The 19,740-nt window shown below is 45.6% G+C and overlaps 2 protein-coding genes and 1 pseudogene across 3 annotated transcripts in view; 2 read left to right on the plus strand and 1 right to left on the minus strand.

The window, feature by feature from the left end:
* The first annotated feature begins 3,759 nt into the window (after positions 1-3,759).
* LOC121930816 lies at positions 3,760-4,720 on the plus strand (annotated as a pseudogene).
* An 8,483-nt stretch (positions 4,721-13,203) lies between these two features.
* Positions 13,204-14,218, plus strand: LOC121932072 (olfactory receptor 1019-like). Its single transcript, XM_042470380.1, has one exon. The coding sequence runs from the start codon at positions 13,209-13,211 to the stop codon at positions 14,175-14,177; it is 969 nt and encodes a 322-aa protein (XP_042326314.1). The 5' UTR covers positions 13,204-13,208; the 3' UTR covers positions 14,178-14,218.
* A 1,489-nt stretch (positions 14,219-15,707) lies between these two features.
* The window catches only part of LOC121932071 (src substrate cortactin-like), a 36,263-nt gene continuing 32,230 nt past the window's right edge, over positions 15,708-19,740 (minus strand). For both annotated transcript variants that reach the window (XM_042470379.1, XM_042470378.1), the window contains exons 13-15: positions 18,287-18,614; positions 16,904-16,990; positions 15,708-16,356 (exon numbers count right to left, since the gene is read on the minus strand). In XM_042470379.1, coding sequence (XP_042326313.1) covers positions 16,220-16,356; positions 16,904-16,990; positions 18,287-18,614 — 552 coding nt within the window. In that variant the 3' untranslated portion in view covers positions 15,708-16,219. The remainder of the gene's footprint in view (positions 16,357-16,903; positions 16,991-18,286; positions 18,615-19,740) is intronic.

Genomic DNA, 19,740 nt, shown 5'->3' on the forward strand with positions numbered 1-19,740 from the left:
GGTGTTATATGGTCAGCCCTGGAGCATCCAGTGACCAACCTAGCTGCCATATTCTGCACTATCTGAAGCTTCCGAGTTTGGTACAAGGGTTGCCCCATGTAGAGCGCATTGCAGAAATCCAACCGAGAGGTTACCAGAGCATGTACTACCGTTTCAAGGTCCCCCTGGCCCAGGTAGGGTCGCAGCTGGCGTATCAGCTGAAGCTGGTAGCAGGTGCTTCTGACCGCCGCATCCACCTGAGAAGTCAGCTGGAGCGACGAGTCCAAAAGCACCCCCAAACTGCGAACTGAGTCCTTCAGGGGGAACGTGACCCCATTCAGGACAGGTGGGCAAATTTCACTACCCAGACCGGGAGAGCCTATCACTAGTACTTCCGTTTTCTCTGGATTCAAACTGAGTTTGTTTTCCCTCATCCAGCCCATTACCGACTCCAGACAGGCATTTAGAGGAGAGATGCCATCCCTGGTCACTGCATCAGTCGGAGACACAGAGAAACATATTTGGGTGTCATCAGTGTACTGATAACACCATGCCCCGTGTCTCTGGGTGATCTCTCCCAGCAGTTTCATGTAAATGTTAAATAGCATGGGGGACAGAATGGCCCCTTGAGGGACACCAGATGTAAGTGCCCTCTTATCAGAGCAAACGTCCCCCAGCTGCACCATCTGGAATCTACCCGAAAGGTAGGAACGGAACCACTGGAGCGCAGTGCCCCGATACCCAACTCCCTCAGGCCTTCCAGAAGGATACCATGGTCAATGGTATTGAAGGCCACTGAGATGTCCAAAAGCACTAACAGGGACACGCTTCCCCTGTCCATGCCCATGGCCTCATAGTCTGAAAAACCCATAAAAAACTATGGAAGCTGGCCATGAAAGCCCTTGGTGGGTTACAAACTGCCAGGTTGCAGCACTCTCCCTCCGCCGCCGCTTGCAGCGTCGGTGAGCCGCAGCCTTTAAACGGCGGTGTCAATTCCGGGGCGCCACGTGCGGGCACAGAGTGTCCGTTACGTCAAAATGGCGGTGCCCGTATGAACAGGGCACCGCCATTTTGTACGGACTGAGTCCATGATAGGGCAAGGGGCGTCTACAAGAGACACCCCTTTTCCAAACTGGGACGTCCTCAGGACGTCCCTAATGGCGGTTTGTAACCTGCCTTTGACATCTAACTAAATTGTTTCGGCATTTGGAGAGGCCACCTGCGATCCCTGAGGACTGAGCCAAGCAAACAGTACAATTCTACATGACTTTATCTCGCATGAGGTCTCCTGAAGAGAGCTCTCCGGTCTAAATAGCAGTTCTGGGAAATGCATCTGGCTGCCTTGTATTAATGAAAGAGGCCACTGGCTGAAGCACCCTCGGCCCTCTCTAGCTTGGTCTATAGCCATGTGGTTGGATGTTGTTGTGGGCCTTCAAGTCCTTTCTAACTTATGGCAACAAATCTATCATGGAGTTTTCTTGGCAGAAATTGTTCAGGGTGCCAGTTGCCCTTGCTGCTCTCTGAGGCTGAGAGAGTGTGACAATCCCAAGGTTCCCCAGACAAGCAGGACACTGTTCCCCACAGTCCTAGTCCAATGCTCAAGCCACTGTATTTTGATGGTTCCCAGCTACATGTGCATGAGTGTGACCTTCTGGTGTGTGCCTTCAAATCATTTCTGACTTATGGTGACCCTATTATGGGGTTTTCTTGGCAGGATTTGTGAAGAGGAGGTTTGCCATTGCCTTCCTCTGAGGCTGAGAGCATGGGACTTGCCCAGAGTGGGACTTAATCCCAGGTAAATGCGCATTTACCTCAGTGAGAAACCCACAAAGGAAATGCATCAGTTTCTTTAGGAAGAGCCATGTTCCTCCCCCACAACTATGGGTGCATCTAGACTGATGAAAAAGACCAGAAAGTCCCAGATCTTGTTCCTGTTCCTTCCCATTTTATTTTGGGGACCCATACGCATCTTTTTTTTAATCCCAGAATATTTTCTGTCAGCTTCTGGTACAATAGGAGACTTTTTATATCTGTTCCCCAGGTTGGTTTATTTTGTTGTTGATGATGATATTGTGTGCCTTCAAGTCATTTCTGACTTGTGGCAAGCCTAAGGTACACCTTTCATGGGGTTTACTTAGCAAAATTTGTTCGCGGGGGGGGGGGGTCATTGCCTTCCTTTGAGGCTGAGAGAGTGGGACTTGGCCAAGATCAGCCAAGGAATCTTCTGATGCCACACAACAGAGAAGATTAATGTACTTAACTTTACATTTTCCCTCACCGCAACACACATTCAAGGGGGTTAAAGAAAAAGGAAGGACTGTTTTTACCTACTTCTTTCTTGACTGCTTCTGGTTGGAGTTGCAGTTCTTCAAACTGGCTATTAACAATCTTCAGATAGTGACCAAAGCTAGGAAAAGGAGGCGAGTTCCAGTTCTCTTATCCCTATCCTAAACCTTCATGCAATCCGTATCTTCTCTTTGGCCAAATGCAGTGGGCAATCGCCCAACCCATGAAGGGCTTCTTCATACGAAGCTAACCCAACCCATTGCAATTCAACTCAACCAACACAACACAACTAAACCCACTGTAATTCAACCAACCCAGCCCAACTCAGTCCACTGCAGCTAAACTCAACTCAACCAACCCAATCCTCAGCAACTTTACTCAACCAAACCAGCCTAACTCAACCAACACAATCCACTGCAACTCAACTCATTGAACACAACCCACTTCAACCTGCCTCAACACCTTCCATTGCAACCAACCCACTGTAAATCAACTCACCCAATGTGAAGTCAAAAGCTTTCATGGCTGGCATCCATATTTGGGGGGGGGGGTGTGGTCAGGCTATGTAGCCATGTTTTAGAAGACAAAACTTTTCTAGACCATGGCCACATAGCCCAAAAAACGCACAAAAATCTATCAACTCAACCAACTCAACACACTGTAACAACTGAACCAAATCAATCTACTGCAACTCAGCTCAACCAACCCAAACCAACTCAATTCAACCCAGTTCAGTTCAGTTCTATGCAACCCAATGCAATGAAACTCAGCCCAAGCCATGTTATGTTCCATAAGCAAAAGAATGGGTGCCAGACAAATGTGTCTGAGCAATCCCTGGCTTAGGGCAGAGAAGCCAAGCCAAGCCAAGCTACTGACTTCATGGGAAATCAAATAAAACAGACATTTCAAACACCATCTCTACCAAAATGTGTGTGTCTCCCACCCATTCCTGGGCAGCATTCAGCTGCTGTTCTGTAACTTTATATTGCTCCAGATCTGAGAGTGTAGTACCAGCAATCTTCCTCCAGCTGCAGAATTGCAGCTGGCTGCTGCCCTGGTGCCTTCTGCCCTGTGCACACCTCAGTGAACAATGGAAGTAAATAAAGCTTAGGAATTCTAGCATGAAGGATAGTGCCTGTTTCACGCTTCGTACTGATATGTTTTGCAAATGTCTTTATTACTCATTGCAGAACAGATTAGCACCTGGAAAATGCGGGATGGGAGTAGTGGGTCTTGAACAGGAAAATGCCTCCTTTCACTACAGCTAACAAAAGGAGCTGCACATGTGTATCCCCAGGTGATGCACATGTATGTCATCAGTAGAATTCCAGTCTTAATAGCCCATATCTCTCTTTGTGTTAATATGGGATATAGAATCATAGAATCACAGAGGGAAGACAGGATACATGCAGATGGCAGAAGGATCCTCCATCCTGTTGCAATGTTTTCTATTTTCCTTTCTTTTTCCTTCCACAGATTTGCATTGTGAGCCCCATGGACGCCAGCAACCAGACACAGGTGGCAGAATTTGTCTTCCTGGGTTTCTCAGGTGTCTCACATGGCCACATCTACCTCTTCTTTGTGTTCCTCGCCATCTACTTGGCTACCATCTTTGGAAACACAGCCATCATCACCCTCATCCAGCTGGATTCCCGCCTTCACAGCCCCATGTATTTTTTCCTCAGCCATCTCTCCTGCTTGGACCTTTGCTACTCCTCCGTCACCGTCCCCAAGATCCTGGTGAATTTCTGGCACCAGAGACAGACCATTTCATACAACCAGTGCATGGCCCAGATGTTCTTCCTGATGATGTTCGCGGGCTCCGAATGCGCGCTGCTGGCCATCATGGCCTACGACCGCTATGCAGCCATTTGCCAGCCATTGAGGTACAGTAAGCTGATGAGCAGCCAGGTGCGCATCCCTCTTGCTGTGGCCTCTTGGCTCTGGGGCCTTCTCGACTCGGTCATTCACACTGCGCTGGCTACCAACTTGTCTTTCTGTGGGGCCAACCGCATCGACCACATCTTCTGCGACGTCCCGCCTCTCCTGAAAATCGCCTGCAGCGACACCTATGTCAACGAGATCACGCTCCACCTGGCCAGCATCTTCATGGGCTTGAGCCCTTTCTTGTTCATTGTCTTGTCCTACGTCTACATCCTGTCGGCCATCTTGCGAATCCGCTCCAACACCAGCAGACGCAAGGCCTTCTCTACCTGTGCGGCTCATATGACTGTGGTGACCATTTACTACGGGATGATAAATCTGAACTACAACCGCCCCAGCGCCGGCTACTCTTTGGAGATTGACACCCTGATCTCCGTGTTGTATTGCGTCATCACCCCAATGCTCAACCCCCCTCATTTACAGCCTCCGCAACAAAGAGGTGAAGGGAGCCCTGCAGAAGTTGCTGGAGAGACAGAGGAAGGGATATACTTCCACCTGGTGGAAGTGGTAGCTCCACTTTGGCATCACACTTCTTTTCTCCAACACACCTGCACACCTTGCATTAGTAAGCAATGACAATCTGCTGGGTGAATCATAGAATCATAGAGTAGGAAGAGACCGCAAGGGCCATCCAGTCCAACCCCATTCTGCCATGCAGGAAATCCAAATCAAAGCATCCCCAACAGATGGCCATCCAGCCTCCGTTTGAAGACCTCCAAGGAGGGAGACTCCACTACACTCCGAGGAAGGAGTGTGTTCCACTGTCGAACAGCCCTTACTGTCAGGAAGTTCCTCCTAATGTTGAGGTGGAATCTCTTTTCCTATAGCTTGCATCCATTGCTCCGGGTCCTAGTCTCTGGAGCAGCAGAAAACAAGCTTGCTCCCTCCTCAATATGACATGCCTTCAAATATTTAAATAGGGCTATCATATCACCTCTTAACCTTCTTTTCTCCAGGCTAAACATACCCAGCTCCCTAAGGCATTCCTCATAGGGCATGGTTTCCAGACCTTTCACCATTTTAATGAACTTCATTAAATTTCCTCCAGCGATCTACTTATCATGGCGTTTCTGATTTCTAGGTATGGCTGTGAAAGGTGGCCAATGAAAAAGCCTAACAGGAAGAGAATCAACTCTGGGCCCAAACAGACAGGCCAAAATAAAGCTGCTTCGGGTCACTTTGGAAGTATGCTGTTTAAATGATGCATGTGTCCTAAGAGGCCAGAAGGACTCTTAAGACACATGTGTCATTTAAACAGCATACCTCCAAAGTGACCTGAAGCAGCCTTATTTTGGCCTGTCTGTTTGGGCCCTAATTTAAAATGTGGGGCTGGAAGACAATTCTGCATATACCATGAACCATAAAAGTATAGAATCCTAGAGTTGGAGGAGACCCTCAGAGCCCTCCAATCCAACCCTCTTCTGCCATGCAGGAAGACACCATCCAAGCCCTCCCTGGGACAGATGGCCACCCATTCCCTGTTTAAAAACAGCCTCCAAAGAAGGAGACTCCACCACTTTCTGAGCCAGCGCCTTCCACCACTGAACAGCTCTTGCTCTCAGGAAGTTCTTCCTAGGCTGCATCCACACTGGAGAGATAACCCACTGGTTTAACTGCCCTGGCTCAAGGCTATGGAATTCTGGGAGTTGGAGTTTGTTTTGGGCCCAGAGTGGAGCGGAGGGTCATGCTTACAACCAGAAAAAAGGCTAGAGAATCATAGAGAGTAGCTGAGACGGGTGATAGACTCTCCTCCAATAAAGCCTTGGGTTGCTTGTTTGTCCTGTCTGTCTGTCTGTCCACCAATCCCTCCATCCACCCACCAACCCATCTATCTATCCTTTTGTGTGCATACATCATTCCAGCCTTTCTTCCAGCCATTGGATGTAACCAACATTAAAACAAATAGGGCATGGCAATTAGTTTTGATGAACTAATAAAGCCCAAATGGTTAAAGGAAAGAAAGAAAAATACAATTTCATAACGATTTGGATCATTTAAATACCTGGGAGACGAAAGATTGGATTGGGTTGTATGAAGTAGCACTTTCAACATTGTAATTTTGTATTACGACTGTGGGTTTTAATGTTAAATATTACTGCATGTATCTTTGGAGAGGAACTTGGGGACATTGTCAAAATAGTATAGAAAATATCAGTATGCAAAGGGATCTTGTAGCACCTGAGCGAAAGGAGTTGTAGCGTAATAAGCTTTCCTAGACTTGGTTTTCTAAACTGTTATCGGTGTAACATAAAATTAACAAAACAAACCCTATTAAAAACAAAGAAACAAGAATTAAAACAAATACAGGCAAAAAATTTAAAGTAATTAAAGAATGAAAATACAGCCTCAGATTCTGTATGTTGGTCTGAAGAGAAGTAAAGTCACTGACTCCAATGTTGAATACTCTGCTCATAGCTAAGTCCCATTGACTCTACTCTATTGGGACGAACAATAGGATTGAGTCCATCACTGAAAGCAATTTGCAAAACATGTCAGTATGAAGCAAGAAAGGAGCGCTCTCCAGCCTGCTATCATTTTTTGCCTTTATTTACTTCCATTATGGCTCATGGATGTTTGGCTCAGGAGTCGGGATGCTTGTAAAAAGAAATCATTGGGAGCAAAGCAGGGTTTACTTCTTGCTTTGAAAGGAGGCCTCTCCTCAAACTAAAATGGCCAGTGAGAGGGGAAAGCCAAAAAGGTCTTCCATTCCTCCTAAGAGGCATTTGAGGGCAAAAGAAAATAAAAGAAATAAAAATGGTGGGGGAGGTAATCCACATTTTGTTTTTATCCTCGGGGTCCACCAAAAGAGCCCTGGGGGTTGCCTGTGTCTTATCGGCCATGCTTTCTCCACCTTTTCCCACCGTTCCTTTGTACTGAGGGCCCACCTTGGTCACAGAATTACTGTATCATAGACACAGTTCTGGGTACCATAATTCAAGAGGGATGTGGACAAGCTGAAGTGTGTCCAGAGGAGGGCAACCAAAATGGTGGCAGGTCTGGAAGCCACCAAACCCTATGAAGAGTGGCTTCAAGAGCTGGGGATGTTTAGCCTGCAGAAGAGAAGGTTAATATCTGAAGGGATGTCATGTTGAGGATGGAGCAAGCTAAGACACGGAGGAACAGATGCAAGCTCCAGGAAAAGAGATTCCACCTAAATGTTAGGAAGAACTTCTAATGGTAAGAGCTGTTCAACAGTGGAATATGCTGTTGCCTCGGAGGCTGGTGGAGTATCCTCCATTGGAGGTTCTTAAGGAGCAGCTGGGAGGCCATCTGTCTCAGATGTTTATCACACTATACTCTTAAAGTGCTACTATTCCACTTTGACTCCTGAGAATTCTAAATACTCCTCCTTAAAACTGCCAATACCAGAATGCAACAGGAGGCAGCTAGAGGAGTCAAAGTGGAATAGTAGCACTTTAAGAGTATAGTGTGATAAACATCTCAGAGAGGGCTTGGAGCAGTGGTTCCCCAAACTGTCCTCTTTAAGGGATTTTGGACTTCAGCTCCCAGAATCCCAGGCTATTGGCCAACATGGCTGATGCTTCTGGGAACTGAAGTCCAAAATCTCTTAAAGGGACTACTGGCTTGGATCATGTCTTCCTGCACGGCAGAAGGGGGTTGGATTGGATGTCCTTTCTTGGGGTCTCTTCCCTTCGTCATCATGTCCAAAGATGTCCAGCTGAGCTCTCAAGTACTGTCCTGGACTTTTGCAAAGCCAAGGAGATTTGGTTCTGCCCTGAGAGCTGCTAGATGGACCGTTCTGGTTCTGGTCCTGGTTCTGGTCCTGGTCCTGCCTTCCTTCCCCACCTGGGCCTCCGTCTTTCTGTTCTTAGTTCCAAACTTTCCGGCCAGAAAACCCAGAGGGAGAAAGTGCTGTTTTCAAACTTTCAAAGCCTTGTGGTGCAAAAAGGATCTCTGGAGGCCTCTCAATGCATCTAATTAAAAACCTTCTTATTTGTCTTGGTGCATGACAGAGACAGACAGAAAACAGCCAGGTTTGGGGGGAGGGTTAATGTCTAAAAGGGGGGAGCAAGAAGAAATTAAAGAGACCCAGCTGGGGCCAGAACCTGAGGGTCCCTTTGGTTGTCCTCCAACCTGGAGAAGGTGGAGATCTGTCATCTTCCTCTCCATTCAATCCTCCTTCTGCTCCTGGGAGCCTGGCTTTCCTCACCAGGGTTTGCTGGAAGGACCAAGAGCACCAGAGACTGAACATCTTCACACCTTTCCCAGAGTAGCTACTAGGGTTCATCCAACAGGTAGAAGAGGCTCTTCCCTCCATCTCACCACCTTCCCAGGTACATCGTCTGATGGGGACGCGGCAGACGGGACCTTCTTGGTGGTCGTCTCCAAACACTATGGAAGTCCCTTCCTTGGAAGGCTAGGCTGGCACTTCCATCCCATCTCCCTCAAGCAAGTTAAAAACTTTTTATTCCAGCAAACCTCTGGAAATCGATTTTTCAGGCCTTTCATACTGTGCTAGACTTTGATTTCTCATGCAGTTGCTGCTTGTGATGCTGGTGCTGCTGTTTAATTTGTTCTGGTTGGTTTTAATTTTATGACATTTTCTTTGCTTTTTAACGCTTGCATGCTGTTAATTTTGAACTGTTCTTGTTTTAACTCTTGTAAGCCGTCTCAAGTCACAAACTGGGGAAAAGGCAGGGTAATAATAATATTAATAATAATAAATACTTACAGTCAGTTAAGACTGAACATTCATGTCAAGGGACTACCATTACCTTTACCTGTAATAATAATAATAATAATAATAATAATAATAATAATAATAATAATAGGGTCAGAAGGTGAGGAGCAAGGAGAGAACAGCAGGAGACCGGGGGCACTTTGCAATAGAGTTGGAGTGTAGAATTACTCACCTCCATACTCTAAGTCATTTTAAAACATTCGCATTTTAAACACAGGTCAATAGTCCCACTATATTCTGCACTGGTTAGGCTTCATCTCAAGTTTTGCATTCAGTTCTGGGCGCCTCAATTTAGGACAGAGAAGGGCAACAAGGCTAATAAGAGGAACAGTGTTCCCCTTTATTCCACATTTCATCAGTTTGCTTATCACCGTATCTGGGGAGAATTTACCCAATGCTTTGCTGAAACCCAGATAAACGACAACTAGAGAACCCCAACCTTCTTCTAAACTAGTGGCCCAATTTTAAAAAAAGATGTTAAGATTAGTTTGCCAGAATTTATTCTTAGGCTTCTTCTAAACACTGCGCTGTCATCTAGATACTTGCAAACAGAGTCCTTTATAATCCGTTCAGTTCAATGGGTCTCCTCTAATTGGGATTAACTCATAGGATTCAGGACATTGTGGATTGTGTTTAAATAAAAGAATGAAAATAAACTTGGTCCACAGTAAAATAACTCCAAGCTGATTTGCAACTTAATGGTCCACAATGGAGGGATCTTTTCTGGTTGGAATTGCCCTCATTGCTGCCTTCTTCTTATGGTTTGACTGGAGATATCACAAATACTCCTGCCATGCACACACATCTACACAACTCCAATCCAGCTTCACACAACGCAGAATAAGTCTCCTGGCTTCCATAAATAAATACTACAATAGTTATGCAGTTAGGTGGCTTTGAAAGAAAAGGAAGCAGGTTCATGGGAAACTAAGAGGAGGAGAGGTTTGCCCATGGCATTGCCCTGTGCCATCAAGCTGGTTTTGATTTATGGTGACCTGATGAATGTGAGACCCTCCAAGAGACTCAGTTCCTCACAGCTCTATTCAGGTCTTGCAAATTCAGGGCAGGCAAGTTTCCTTGACAGAGACAAATAGAAATGCATGCTGTGATCACTAAAATCAGTATGGATTTCTGAGAAACAAGTTATGCCAAACTAATCCAATCTCTTGTTTTGATTGAGTTATAAGCTGGGTAGATAAAGGGAATGTTGCAAATATTGCATATCTTGATTTCAGTAAGGCTTTTAAAATGTGGACTAGACAATGTAACATTGTTGACCGGCCGAACCCAAAGGGTGCTCAGCCATGGCTCCTTTTCATCCTGGAGAGAAGTGACCAGTGGGGTGTCCAGTGGGGCCCTGTCCTGGGCTCAGTGCTATTCAGCATCTTTATCAATGACTTGGATGACAGAATTGGGGGCTTACTTATCAAATTTGCAGATGACACCAAACTAAGAGGAGTAGCTAATACTCCAGAGGACAGGATCAACATTCAAAATGACCTGAATAGACTAGAAAGCTGGGCCAAAGCTGACAAAATGAAATTCAGCACAGAGAAATGTAAGGTACTGCATTTTGGTAGAATAAATGAAATGCATAGATATAGGATGGTGGGGGACACCTGGCTGAACAAGAGACTTATACACGTGAAAGGGATCGTGAGTCATGGTCAACAGTGTGTAGAGAGATACAGTGGACCCTTGTTATCTGCTGGGGATGGTTCCAAGATCCCCCGTGGATAACAAAATCCATGTATGCTCAAGTTCCATTAAATATAATGGCAGAGCAAAATGGTGTCCCTTATAAAAAATGGAAAATCAAGGTAAATTCATACTTTTTGGGAACATTTTCAAACCGTGTATGCTTGAATCCGTGTATTAAAAATCCGTGTATAAGAAGGGCCGACTGTATTCTTATAGCACCTTTGAGACTAACAGAAAGAAATTGGCAGCATGAGCTTTTTCTTAGTAGACTGAAGTCTACGAATGTTCATGCTGCCATTATCTTTCTGTTAGTCTTAAAGGTGCTACAAGATCTCTCTACACACTGATTCTACAGACTAACATGGCTAATGAGTCAACAGTGCGATGCGGCAGCTAAAAAGGCCAATGCGATTCTAGGCTGCATCAATAGAAGTCTAGTGTCTAGATCAAGGGAAGTAATAGTGCCAGTCTATTCTGATCAGGCCCCACCTGGAATACTGTGTCCAGTTCTAGGCACCACAATTCAAAAAGGACGTTGAGAAACTGGAGCCATGTGTCCAGAGGAGGGCGACTAAAATGGTGAAAGGTCTGGAAACCTTGCCCTATGAGGAACGACTCAGAGAGCTGGGGATGTTTAGCCTGGAGAAGAGAAGGTTAAGAGGTGATATGATAGACCTCTTTAAGCATTTGAAAGTATGTCACATTAAGGAGGGAGCAAGCTTGTTTTCTGCTGCTCCATAGAATAGGACACAATGGAGCAATGGATGCAAGCTACAAGGAAAGAGATTCCACCTCAACATTGGGAGAAACCTCCTGGTAGTAAGTGCTGTTTAAGAATGGGAGATGCTGTTTCCTTGGAGGCTGGCGGAGTCTCCTTCTTTGGAGGTTTTTAAGAGAGGCTGGATGGGCATTTTCAGGAGTGCTTCAGTTGTGTATTCCTGCATGGCAGAAGCGGGTTACACTAGAAGACCCTCTGGATCCTTTCTAGTTCTCAGATCCTATGGTTCTATTAAGTATCATGGCATTAGGACACCAGACACCCCTCTGTCCCAGTCACACAGTTATTCTTTTGCTCATCCAAGAAGCTGGTGAAAATGAACGGTCTCTGTTTGTTCTAGAGGATGTTTTTAGTATAGAGATTTTTGGCATGGAAGCCAAAGCATATGAGAAGAGGAAGAGTTGAAGGAGATGGTTATGTTTAGCCAGGAGAGGAGAAGACAGTCATTACTAAATCTCTGAATAGCTGTCTTCATGTGGAGGATGGAGAAGCCTCGTTGGTTGGTTGGTTGGTTTGGCAGATTGCCTCTTTGGCCATAAAATCATAGAGCTATTGAGCCCAACCCAATGCCAGAGAGGAGGACATACCCAGATTAGATGATGATGATGATGATGATGATGATGATGATGATGATGATTATGCTTTATTTATATAGCACTGTAGATCTGCACATATTCTTTGCTTTAAAGCCTCCAGTGAAGGGGAGTGCATCATCTTACAAGGGAGGCCATTCCACTCTCAAATGGCTTTTACCGTCAGGAACAATGGAAGGAGCTGGGTAGGTTTATTGGACAGGAGAAGACTAAGGAGAATATCTCATGGAGAAATGCTGCCGCGATAGACGCGAGATTGTAAAGATGGAACTGGGTATTATCGCACACGCTGGCATCCAGGCAAGTGCAACTTGTTTGAATCCTGGACCTCAGCTGCACTTATTCCACAGCTTTTCAAAAACGGCAGACCCCCATTTTTGAAAATTGGCCAGATAGGTGCGGCTGAGGTCCAGGATGCAGATGGGTTGCACTCGCCTGGACTCTGGCGCATGCTCTCCATGTCATAATCTCCTAAAAAGTGCCATGATGAAAGCCATATTTAAATATTTTAAAATATGTCAGGTAACAGATCTTCTGCTCCAGAGACCAGAACACAAACCAAGAGACTCAGATTGCAAGAAAAGAGAATCCACCAAAACATTAGGAAGATCTTGACTGCAGGAGCTATTTGACAGTGAAAGATACTGCCTTGGCGGGTGGTGGAATTTCCCTCTTTGGAGGTCTTTAAATAGACGTTTGATGGGCATCTTTCAGAAATACATGCTGTATTCTTGCCTGGCAGGAGGCTGGAGTAGAGGGATTATGTGGTCCCTTCTAACTCTAGGTTCCATCACTCTTAAAACTTCCTTATATTTAGGTGGAATCTCCTTGTAACTTGAATTGAACGGTTCCCATTCTAGCCCTCTAGCAGTTCTAGCAGTTGAAAACAAGGTCTGTCTATCCTAGTACGATAACACACCAAAATGCAACAATAGCTCACAGGGTAAAATCTTTAATATTATAAGCTGAGCACAATTAACTGAAGAAAGAATGCAAAGTTGGCACACAATCCCAAAGGTCTATTTTAATGTGAATGCAGCATAGCTATTGAATCAAATGGATTAACTACCATCTTGACTCACCATTCAATAACCGATTGAATGGATCTACTCTAGTTGGGACTAGTCAAGGGAATCACTACCAGTTTTGCAAAGAATAAGCAAACTGGCTTAGGCCCATTTTAATCTTTGCTTCTTCTGGCTCCCTTTCCTCAGAGCTGAACGCGATGGAGCCCGAAGACGGTGGCAATCAGACAGCCGTTGTGACCGAATTCATCTTCCTGGGCTTCTCCTCCGTTCCCCACGGCCAGGCCTTCCTCTTCCTCCTCTTCCTCCTCATCTACCTCATCTCCATAGTGGGCAACTCTCTCATATTCACCCTCATCCAGCTGGACTCCCGCCTTCACAGCCCCATGTACTTCTTCCTCAGCCACCTCTCCTGCTTGGACCTTTGCTACTCCTCCGTCACCGTCCCCAAGATCCTGGTGAACCTCTTGCGCCAGAGACACACCATTTCCTACAACCAGTGCATGGCTCAAATGTTCTTCCTGATGACCTGTGCAGGGTCCGAGTGCGCACTGCTGACCGTCATGGCCTATGACCGCTATGCTGCCATTTGTGAGCCCTTGCGCTACTCTCACCTCATGAGCAAGAAGGTGTGCGTCCCTCTGGCAACCGCTTCGTGGATCTGGGGCATCCTGGACTCCGCCATTCACACCGCACTGGCCACCAATCTGTCCTTCTGTGGGGCCAACCGCATTGACCACATCTTCTGTGATGTCCCCCCACTTCTGAAAATCGCCTGCAGCGACACCTACGTCAACGAAATGGCCCTTCATGCGGCAAGTGTTTTTGTGAGTCTCAGCCCCTTCCTGCTGGTGGTCATCTCCTATGTCTTCATCCTATCGGCCATCTTGAGGATCCGCTCCAACACTGGAAGGCGCAAAGCCTTCTCTACCTGTGGTGCCCACTTGGTTGTGGTCATCATCTACTTTGGGATGGCAAATGTGAATTACAACCGCCCCAGTGCTGGCTACTCCATGGAGATCGACACCCTGATCTCCACTTTGTATTGTATCATCACCCCAATGCTCAACCCCCTCATCTACAGCCTCCGCAACAAAGAGGTGAAGGAGGCCCTGAGAAAGGTCTGGCTGGGTGGCCAGAAGGAGGGATACACGTTCCCCCACAAGTAGTGAAGGGCATGCTGGGTCTCTCCCAGCATCCCTTTCACCAATGCCAATATCTTCCAGTTTGAGCAGCTGCTTAGCTGCCATGTTTCATATCCCAAATCCTCTTGGTTGCTCCCAATGAGAGTAAATAGACTGAATCAGCTGTTGAACTTTGAAGTCAACACATAGGAAAATCTGGTTCAAAGTGTCTATTGTAGTTTGGGGTCCCAGTTGGACTTGGATAAGGCAAACGCTTCCACAAAACTGCAGTGTGCACAGTTTTTGCACTTCTGTTTCCTAGAAGCATTTGCCTTATTCTGGGTAAGCAAAACATAACAAACTTTGGTGCACAAAAACAGGAATCTCTGTGTACAGATTGCCGAGATTATTCATTCTTTATTGCAAGATGATGAGATGTAATTTCTTTCATTGCAAGAAGGAATGGATAGCAATGGGGACAACAGGCCAATTAAAACCTCAGCACCAGTCAATGGGAGTGAACCCAGGAAAAGGTGGTGGCTGCTCCCAGGAGCGAATATAAATAGAGGAACAGAGCAGGTTTCAAAGGGGTTGTTGATGTTTATTGCACCCTGAAGGGTGAAGAGCCATTAAGGCTGGGTTAGGTTGCTGTGAGGGGCAGTTAGAAAGGGTTTTAGGTTTCCAAGAAAGGGACAAAGAGTGTCCTTAATTATGTTGTTGTAGCATCCTGCGGGAGACATAGTCTTCAGTGACTAGTGGAGTCCCAAGTAACCAGAAGGGTTATAAAATACAGAAGTATAATAAAGTTTAAGTGGGAACTTAGTCTGTAAGGGAACATATAAGCTATAAAGAAACAATTACCAAGACAAGCTAAAGAAAATGATGAACTGTGTAACTGATAAACTATTTACGCACAAGATCCATTGTGAACACCATCCACTAAAAGAGATATCAGATTCAGCCTGACTTGCAAATAAATTCCTTACTTTGTTTCTACAAGGAGCTGTCTGGAGTGATTTCAGAAGCATTAAAAATACTACTAACATTGAAAAAAAATCTTTTAGGTTTGGGACACATATGTCTGGCTGTTGAAGAGTAATTGGTGCCAAGCTGAGGGGGGGGGATTGAAATCCAGAGTGCTGTCATCTAAAGAGAGTTATAGTGCAGGAGACACTTAAGAGAGTCCTGGGTTCAAGTCTCGTAGTGAAGAATTGGCAGGATAGTGGCCATCACCTTCACAGAATTGGCGGAAGCAGTGGGATCAAAAAGGCCCCTTAGGCTGCCATCCAAGGAAATAGTTGGGTGGGTGATTCTCATCATGACAGGATTGTTTGATTTATTAATTCTTCCTTGCAAGAAAAAAGTATACAAAGACTTAACATCCTGGTAGAAAATTGCTGGAGAGAGGGGTGAACTGTCAGGCTAACAGCCTTCAAATTTAAGGAAAATTCTGGATACTCCCATCCAAAATCCACAAAAACACTGATACCTTTATTGGACCAACCTAAATGCACATTATACATACACGTTGCAAGCTTTTGAAGCTCCACTGGCTTCCTTTCAAGCAAAAATGCTAAAAATGATTCAGGAGAAAGAAAGAGAGAGAAAAGGAAGGAAGGAAGGAAGGAAGGAAGGAAGGAAGGAAGGAAGGAAGGAAGGGGATGATGCTAGTCATAAACTCTGCATTTGGTCAAGATGTTGTAAGTTGTAGTCCTCAGTTCAGATATTCTGGAAGGGCATTGATGCAGGATGGGCTTCTCCCATTTTGGTTGGGCCAATAAAGGTATCATTGTTTTGTGGCTTTTGGATGATACTGTACTTTGCTATATGGCCAACATGGATATATTTTTCTGGATGCCTCAGTGCCACATGGCTGGACAAAAGAGGAAGCAGCCTGAACAAGTCCAAACATGTGTGTGTGCATAATGTCACAGAAGACGAAGCCCAGAAATATGTGCAGACAATCTGAAAGGAGGAAGGGAGAGCATGGCCTTCAGTCCATTGGAAAATGATGGTGTGGTGAAGTCGGGCTCTTCTTCATTGACCCCCTGCCCAGAGGTTGGCAACCGGGGTGAGGATGTAGGGCATCACTGGAGCAGCTCCACGTAGTTGGCGGGGAAGAGGCCGTCTTTGCCGTGGCAGCGTCCGCGCCACCATCCCTCGTCCACCTGTTCGATATCGGTGATGGTGTCTCCAGGATAGAAGGAAATCTCATCATCCCCATCTGCAAAACAGGGAAAGAATTGGGGTCACCTTTTCTCTGGATCAGGAAGCGATACCCATTTGCGGTGGAGAAGGGTGGCTTCTGTCAGTCGGGGACAAAATGGATAGAATAGGAAGAAGGAAATTCCTGAAGCTACAGGACAAGGAACTAATTAGTTGTTCTCAAAATCCACTGGGGATAGTCCACACAATTAATATACAACTCATTCAGACCAATGAGGATGTGATCTGGCCAGACATGGTTTGCAGGAGTTTGAATCACAGAATCATAGAGTTGGAAGAGACCGCAAGGGCCAATTCCAGAGAAAAAGGCTTTGTGGTTCTTGCTGGAGTATCTGGGAGTATCCGTGAGGATAATGCATGATTGCACAAGTGGCCATCTGTCTGCTTTGCATGCATTCGGATGGCTGTGCATTTTTAATTGCAGTATTTTACTGTGAAAATACTGGAGTATTTTAATTATATAGACAAACCCTTTGGAGAGTAACTTCCCCTACCCTGACCCCTACCTCTATGGGGTCCTAACAGAGGCAAAACAAGAGACCCATCTCCTTGGTAGTCATAGAGGGCCGTGGCAGACAGGCTTCCTCCTCTTCTTCCTCCTCCTTCCATTTCATAGATAGGCGTTTCCATTCCTGCAGGAGAAGAAACCAAGACGGTGGAGATACTGTATAGATTATGGCAAATCACAACGAGGAGGAATGGTTCCCTCTCCAACAATTCCAGAGGGATTAAGGGAGATCACCCTCCATAGAGCATCTGTACCACATGGTCCCACTTTAACTCCTATGGGTCCATCCCATGCCATCCTGGGATTTTTCATTTTGGGAGGGTTACCTAGAATGATGGCCTAAGTGCCCTCAAGGCATCCGATCCCATCTAATCTTGGCAGCTAAGCAGGGTCAGCCACAGTTAATACTTGGATGGGAGACCACCAAGGAATCTCAGGTACTGTTAGGTTCTATTCCAGAACTAGCAAAGCCACCTGTGAGGATTTCTTCCCTAAGACAACCTTAGGAAATGCATGGAGTCACCATAAGCGCACAGGTGACTTGAAGGCACAGGCCTAAATACACACACATGATTTCAACTTGAAAGCTAAGCAGGGCCCTGCCATGGTTAGCACTTGGATGGGAGATCACCAAGTGCTCTATTGCAGAGGAAGGAACTGACAAAGCCACCTGTGAGGAATTCTTGCCTAAGAAAATCCCAATAAATTCATAGGGTCATCATAAGTTGATAGGTGACTTGAAAGCACACGCACACCTGATCTTGGAAGCTAAGCAGAGTCAGCCATGGTTAGTCCTTGGACGGGTAACTATCAATGGATATCAGGTGCTGTAGGCTCTGCTTCAGAAGAAGGAACTGACAAAACAACCTCTGAGGTTTCCTTGCCTAAGAAAACCCTACAAAATTCATGAGGTTGCCATAAGTCCAGAGATGACTTGAAGGCATACACAAAAACATCTAGAATAAACTGTTAGAGAGTTTTTGTCCTCTAGTGCAAAGCAGTGTCCTAAAGCAATCTGGGACAAAAGTCTGAGTATCTCTCCAAACTACAGATCCCAGGACTCTGTGTGACGGAGCCAAGTAGGGCTGCCAGACTGGATACAAGGTGATGCTCTCTAAAAGACTCAGGACTGTAAAACCCACCAAGCCAAGCCAAAGTCCTTGTTTTCCTTTATGGCTGTCCTCTCCCAACATGGTTCTTGCGGTGGAAAGTGGTGGTGAAGGGGAGAGGTCCCATGCCCTTTGCTTTTTGCTGGTGCCTTCTGGAGTATTTTGGCCAGTGTAGACCCACTTTAGGTTAATTCAAATCAATTGCAACCCTGCCTGCCCTGAATGTGGACTGTCCCTTGCAGCTGCTATTTGGAAAATCTGGTAACAAGACTAGATGATGCTCTTTGGTCCCATCCTATGCTTGCTCTCACCTGAGGATCGGACAGCCATATCTGGGATCTCCTCATAGTCCTGGCCACCATCGGCACCATCATCGTCATACATCAGTGTTGCATGGTCTACATGGGGCGGCATCTCCTCATAGTCCCCTCCAGCATCCTCCTCGAAGCTTGGTGGTTCTGGGCAGTCCGAGGGGCCAGCCACCTCTTCGTAGTCACCTCCGAAATCCTCCAAAGTTTCCACATAGATGGGCGGCTGAGGGATGCAAGGGGGCTTAGGGGGCCTTTGGACCTCTCCATTCCAACCCAGGTTCCGCGGAGGAAGGACGGGAGGCTGCTCTTCTTCCTCTTCTGCCTTTTCCTGAAGAACATCAGGCATTTTTTAAAAAGAAGAAGAAGGTGTCATTGTGACAGTCCCAGACTCAACAACAGCCATGCCAAAACAATATTTGGTACTACAGTGGGCCCTTGGTTCCAGGACCCACCATGGATATCAAAATCTGTGGATAATCAACTCCCATTATATACTATGAGAAATAACAACAACTACTACTGCTACTAATACTACAGTGGGCCCTTGGTATCCACTGCGGTTTGGTTTCAGGACCCCCCATGGATACCAAAACCTGTGGATGCTCAAGTCCCATTATTATCCAATGGGGTATTATTATTATTATTATTATTATTATTACAGTGGGCCCTTAATATCTGTTGGGTTTGGTTACAGGACACTCCAAGGGTACCCAAATCCATGGATGCTCAAGTCCCATTATATCCAATGGGGTATTACTACTACTACTACTACTACAGTGGGCCCTTGGTATCCACTGGGGCTTGGTTCCATGGATATTAAAATCCGTGGATGCTCAACTCCCATTACTGTATATACTATATACTAGAATATATTAACCGCAACTGTATCCTGTGTTTGACCATGGATTGAGTTTGATTGAAAACCAAAAGCAAAAGTGTACCCTAGAAATACCATTTTCCCAATTGTTCTTAGGCTGAGTCTAGACTGCAAAAGTAATCCAGCTTGACACTACTTTAACTGCCGTGGCTCAGTGCTGTGGAATCCTAGGATTTGCAGTTCATTGTAGCACCAGAGCAATTTGACAGAGAATAAAATAATAATAATAATAATAATAATAATAATAAAACATTCATTAAAACATGCAACGGACAAATAAAACACACACACATTGTAAAACAACCCACATTTAAAATTCACAGTTTAAAACCATCGGGATAAAGTCAAATCCCAGGATGCCACAGCATGGAGCCATGGCAGTGAAAGCGGTGTCAAACTGCATTATTTTTGCAGTGCAGATGCAGCCTGGAACGGAGATTGCATTTCTTCCTTTTTTTTCCTTTTCTTATCTATATATAGTTTTATCTTTTTAAAATGTGTTTTATTCCTTAAATAACTATCTGTTTTAATACTGTAATAATTTAATTCCTTTTTAATATACTTTTCCCCTATGTTT

Source organism: Sceloporus undulatus, chromosome 5, assembly GCF_019175285.1.
Source record: "Sceloporus undulatus isolate JIND9_A2432 ecotype Alabama chromosome 5, SceUnd_v1.1, whole genome shotgun sequence".
NCBI lineage: Eukaryota > Metazoa > Chordata > Lepidosauria > Squamata > Phrynosomatidae > Sceloporus > Sceloporus undulatus.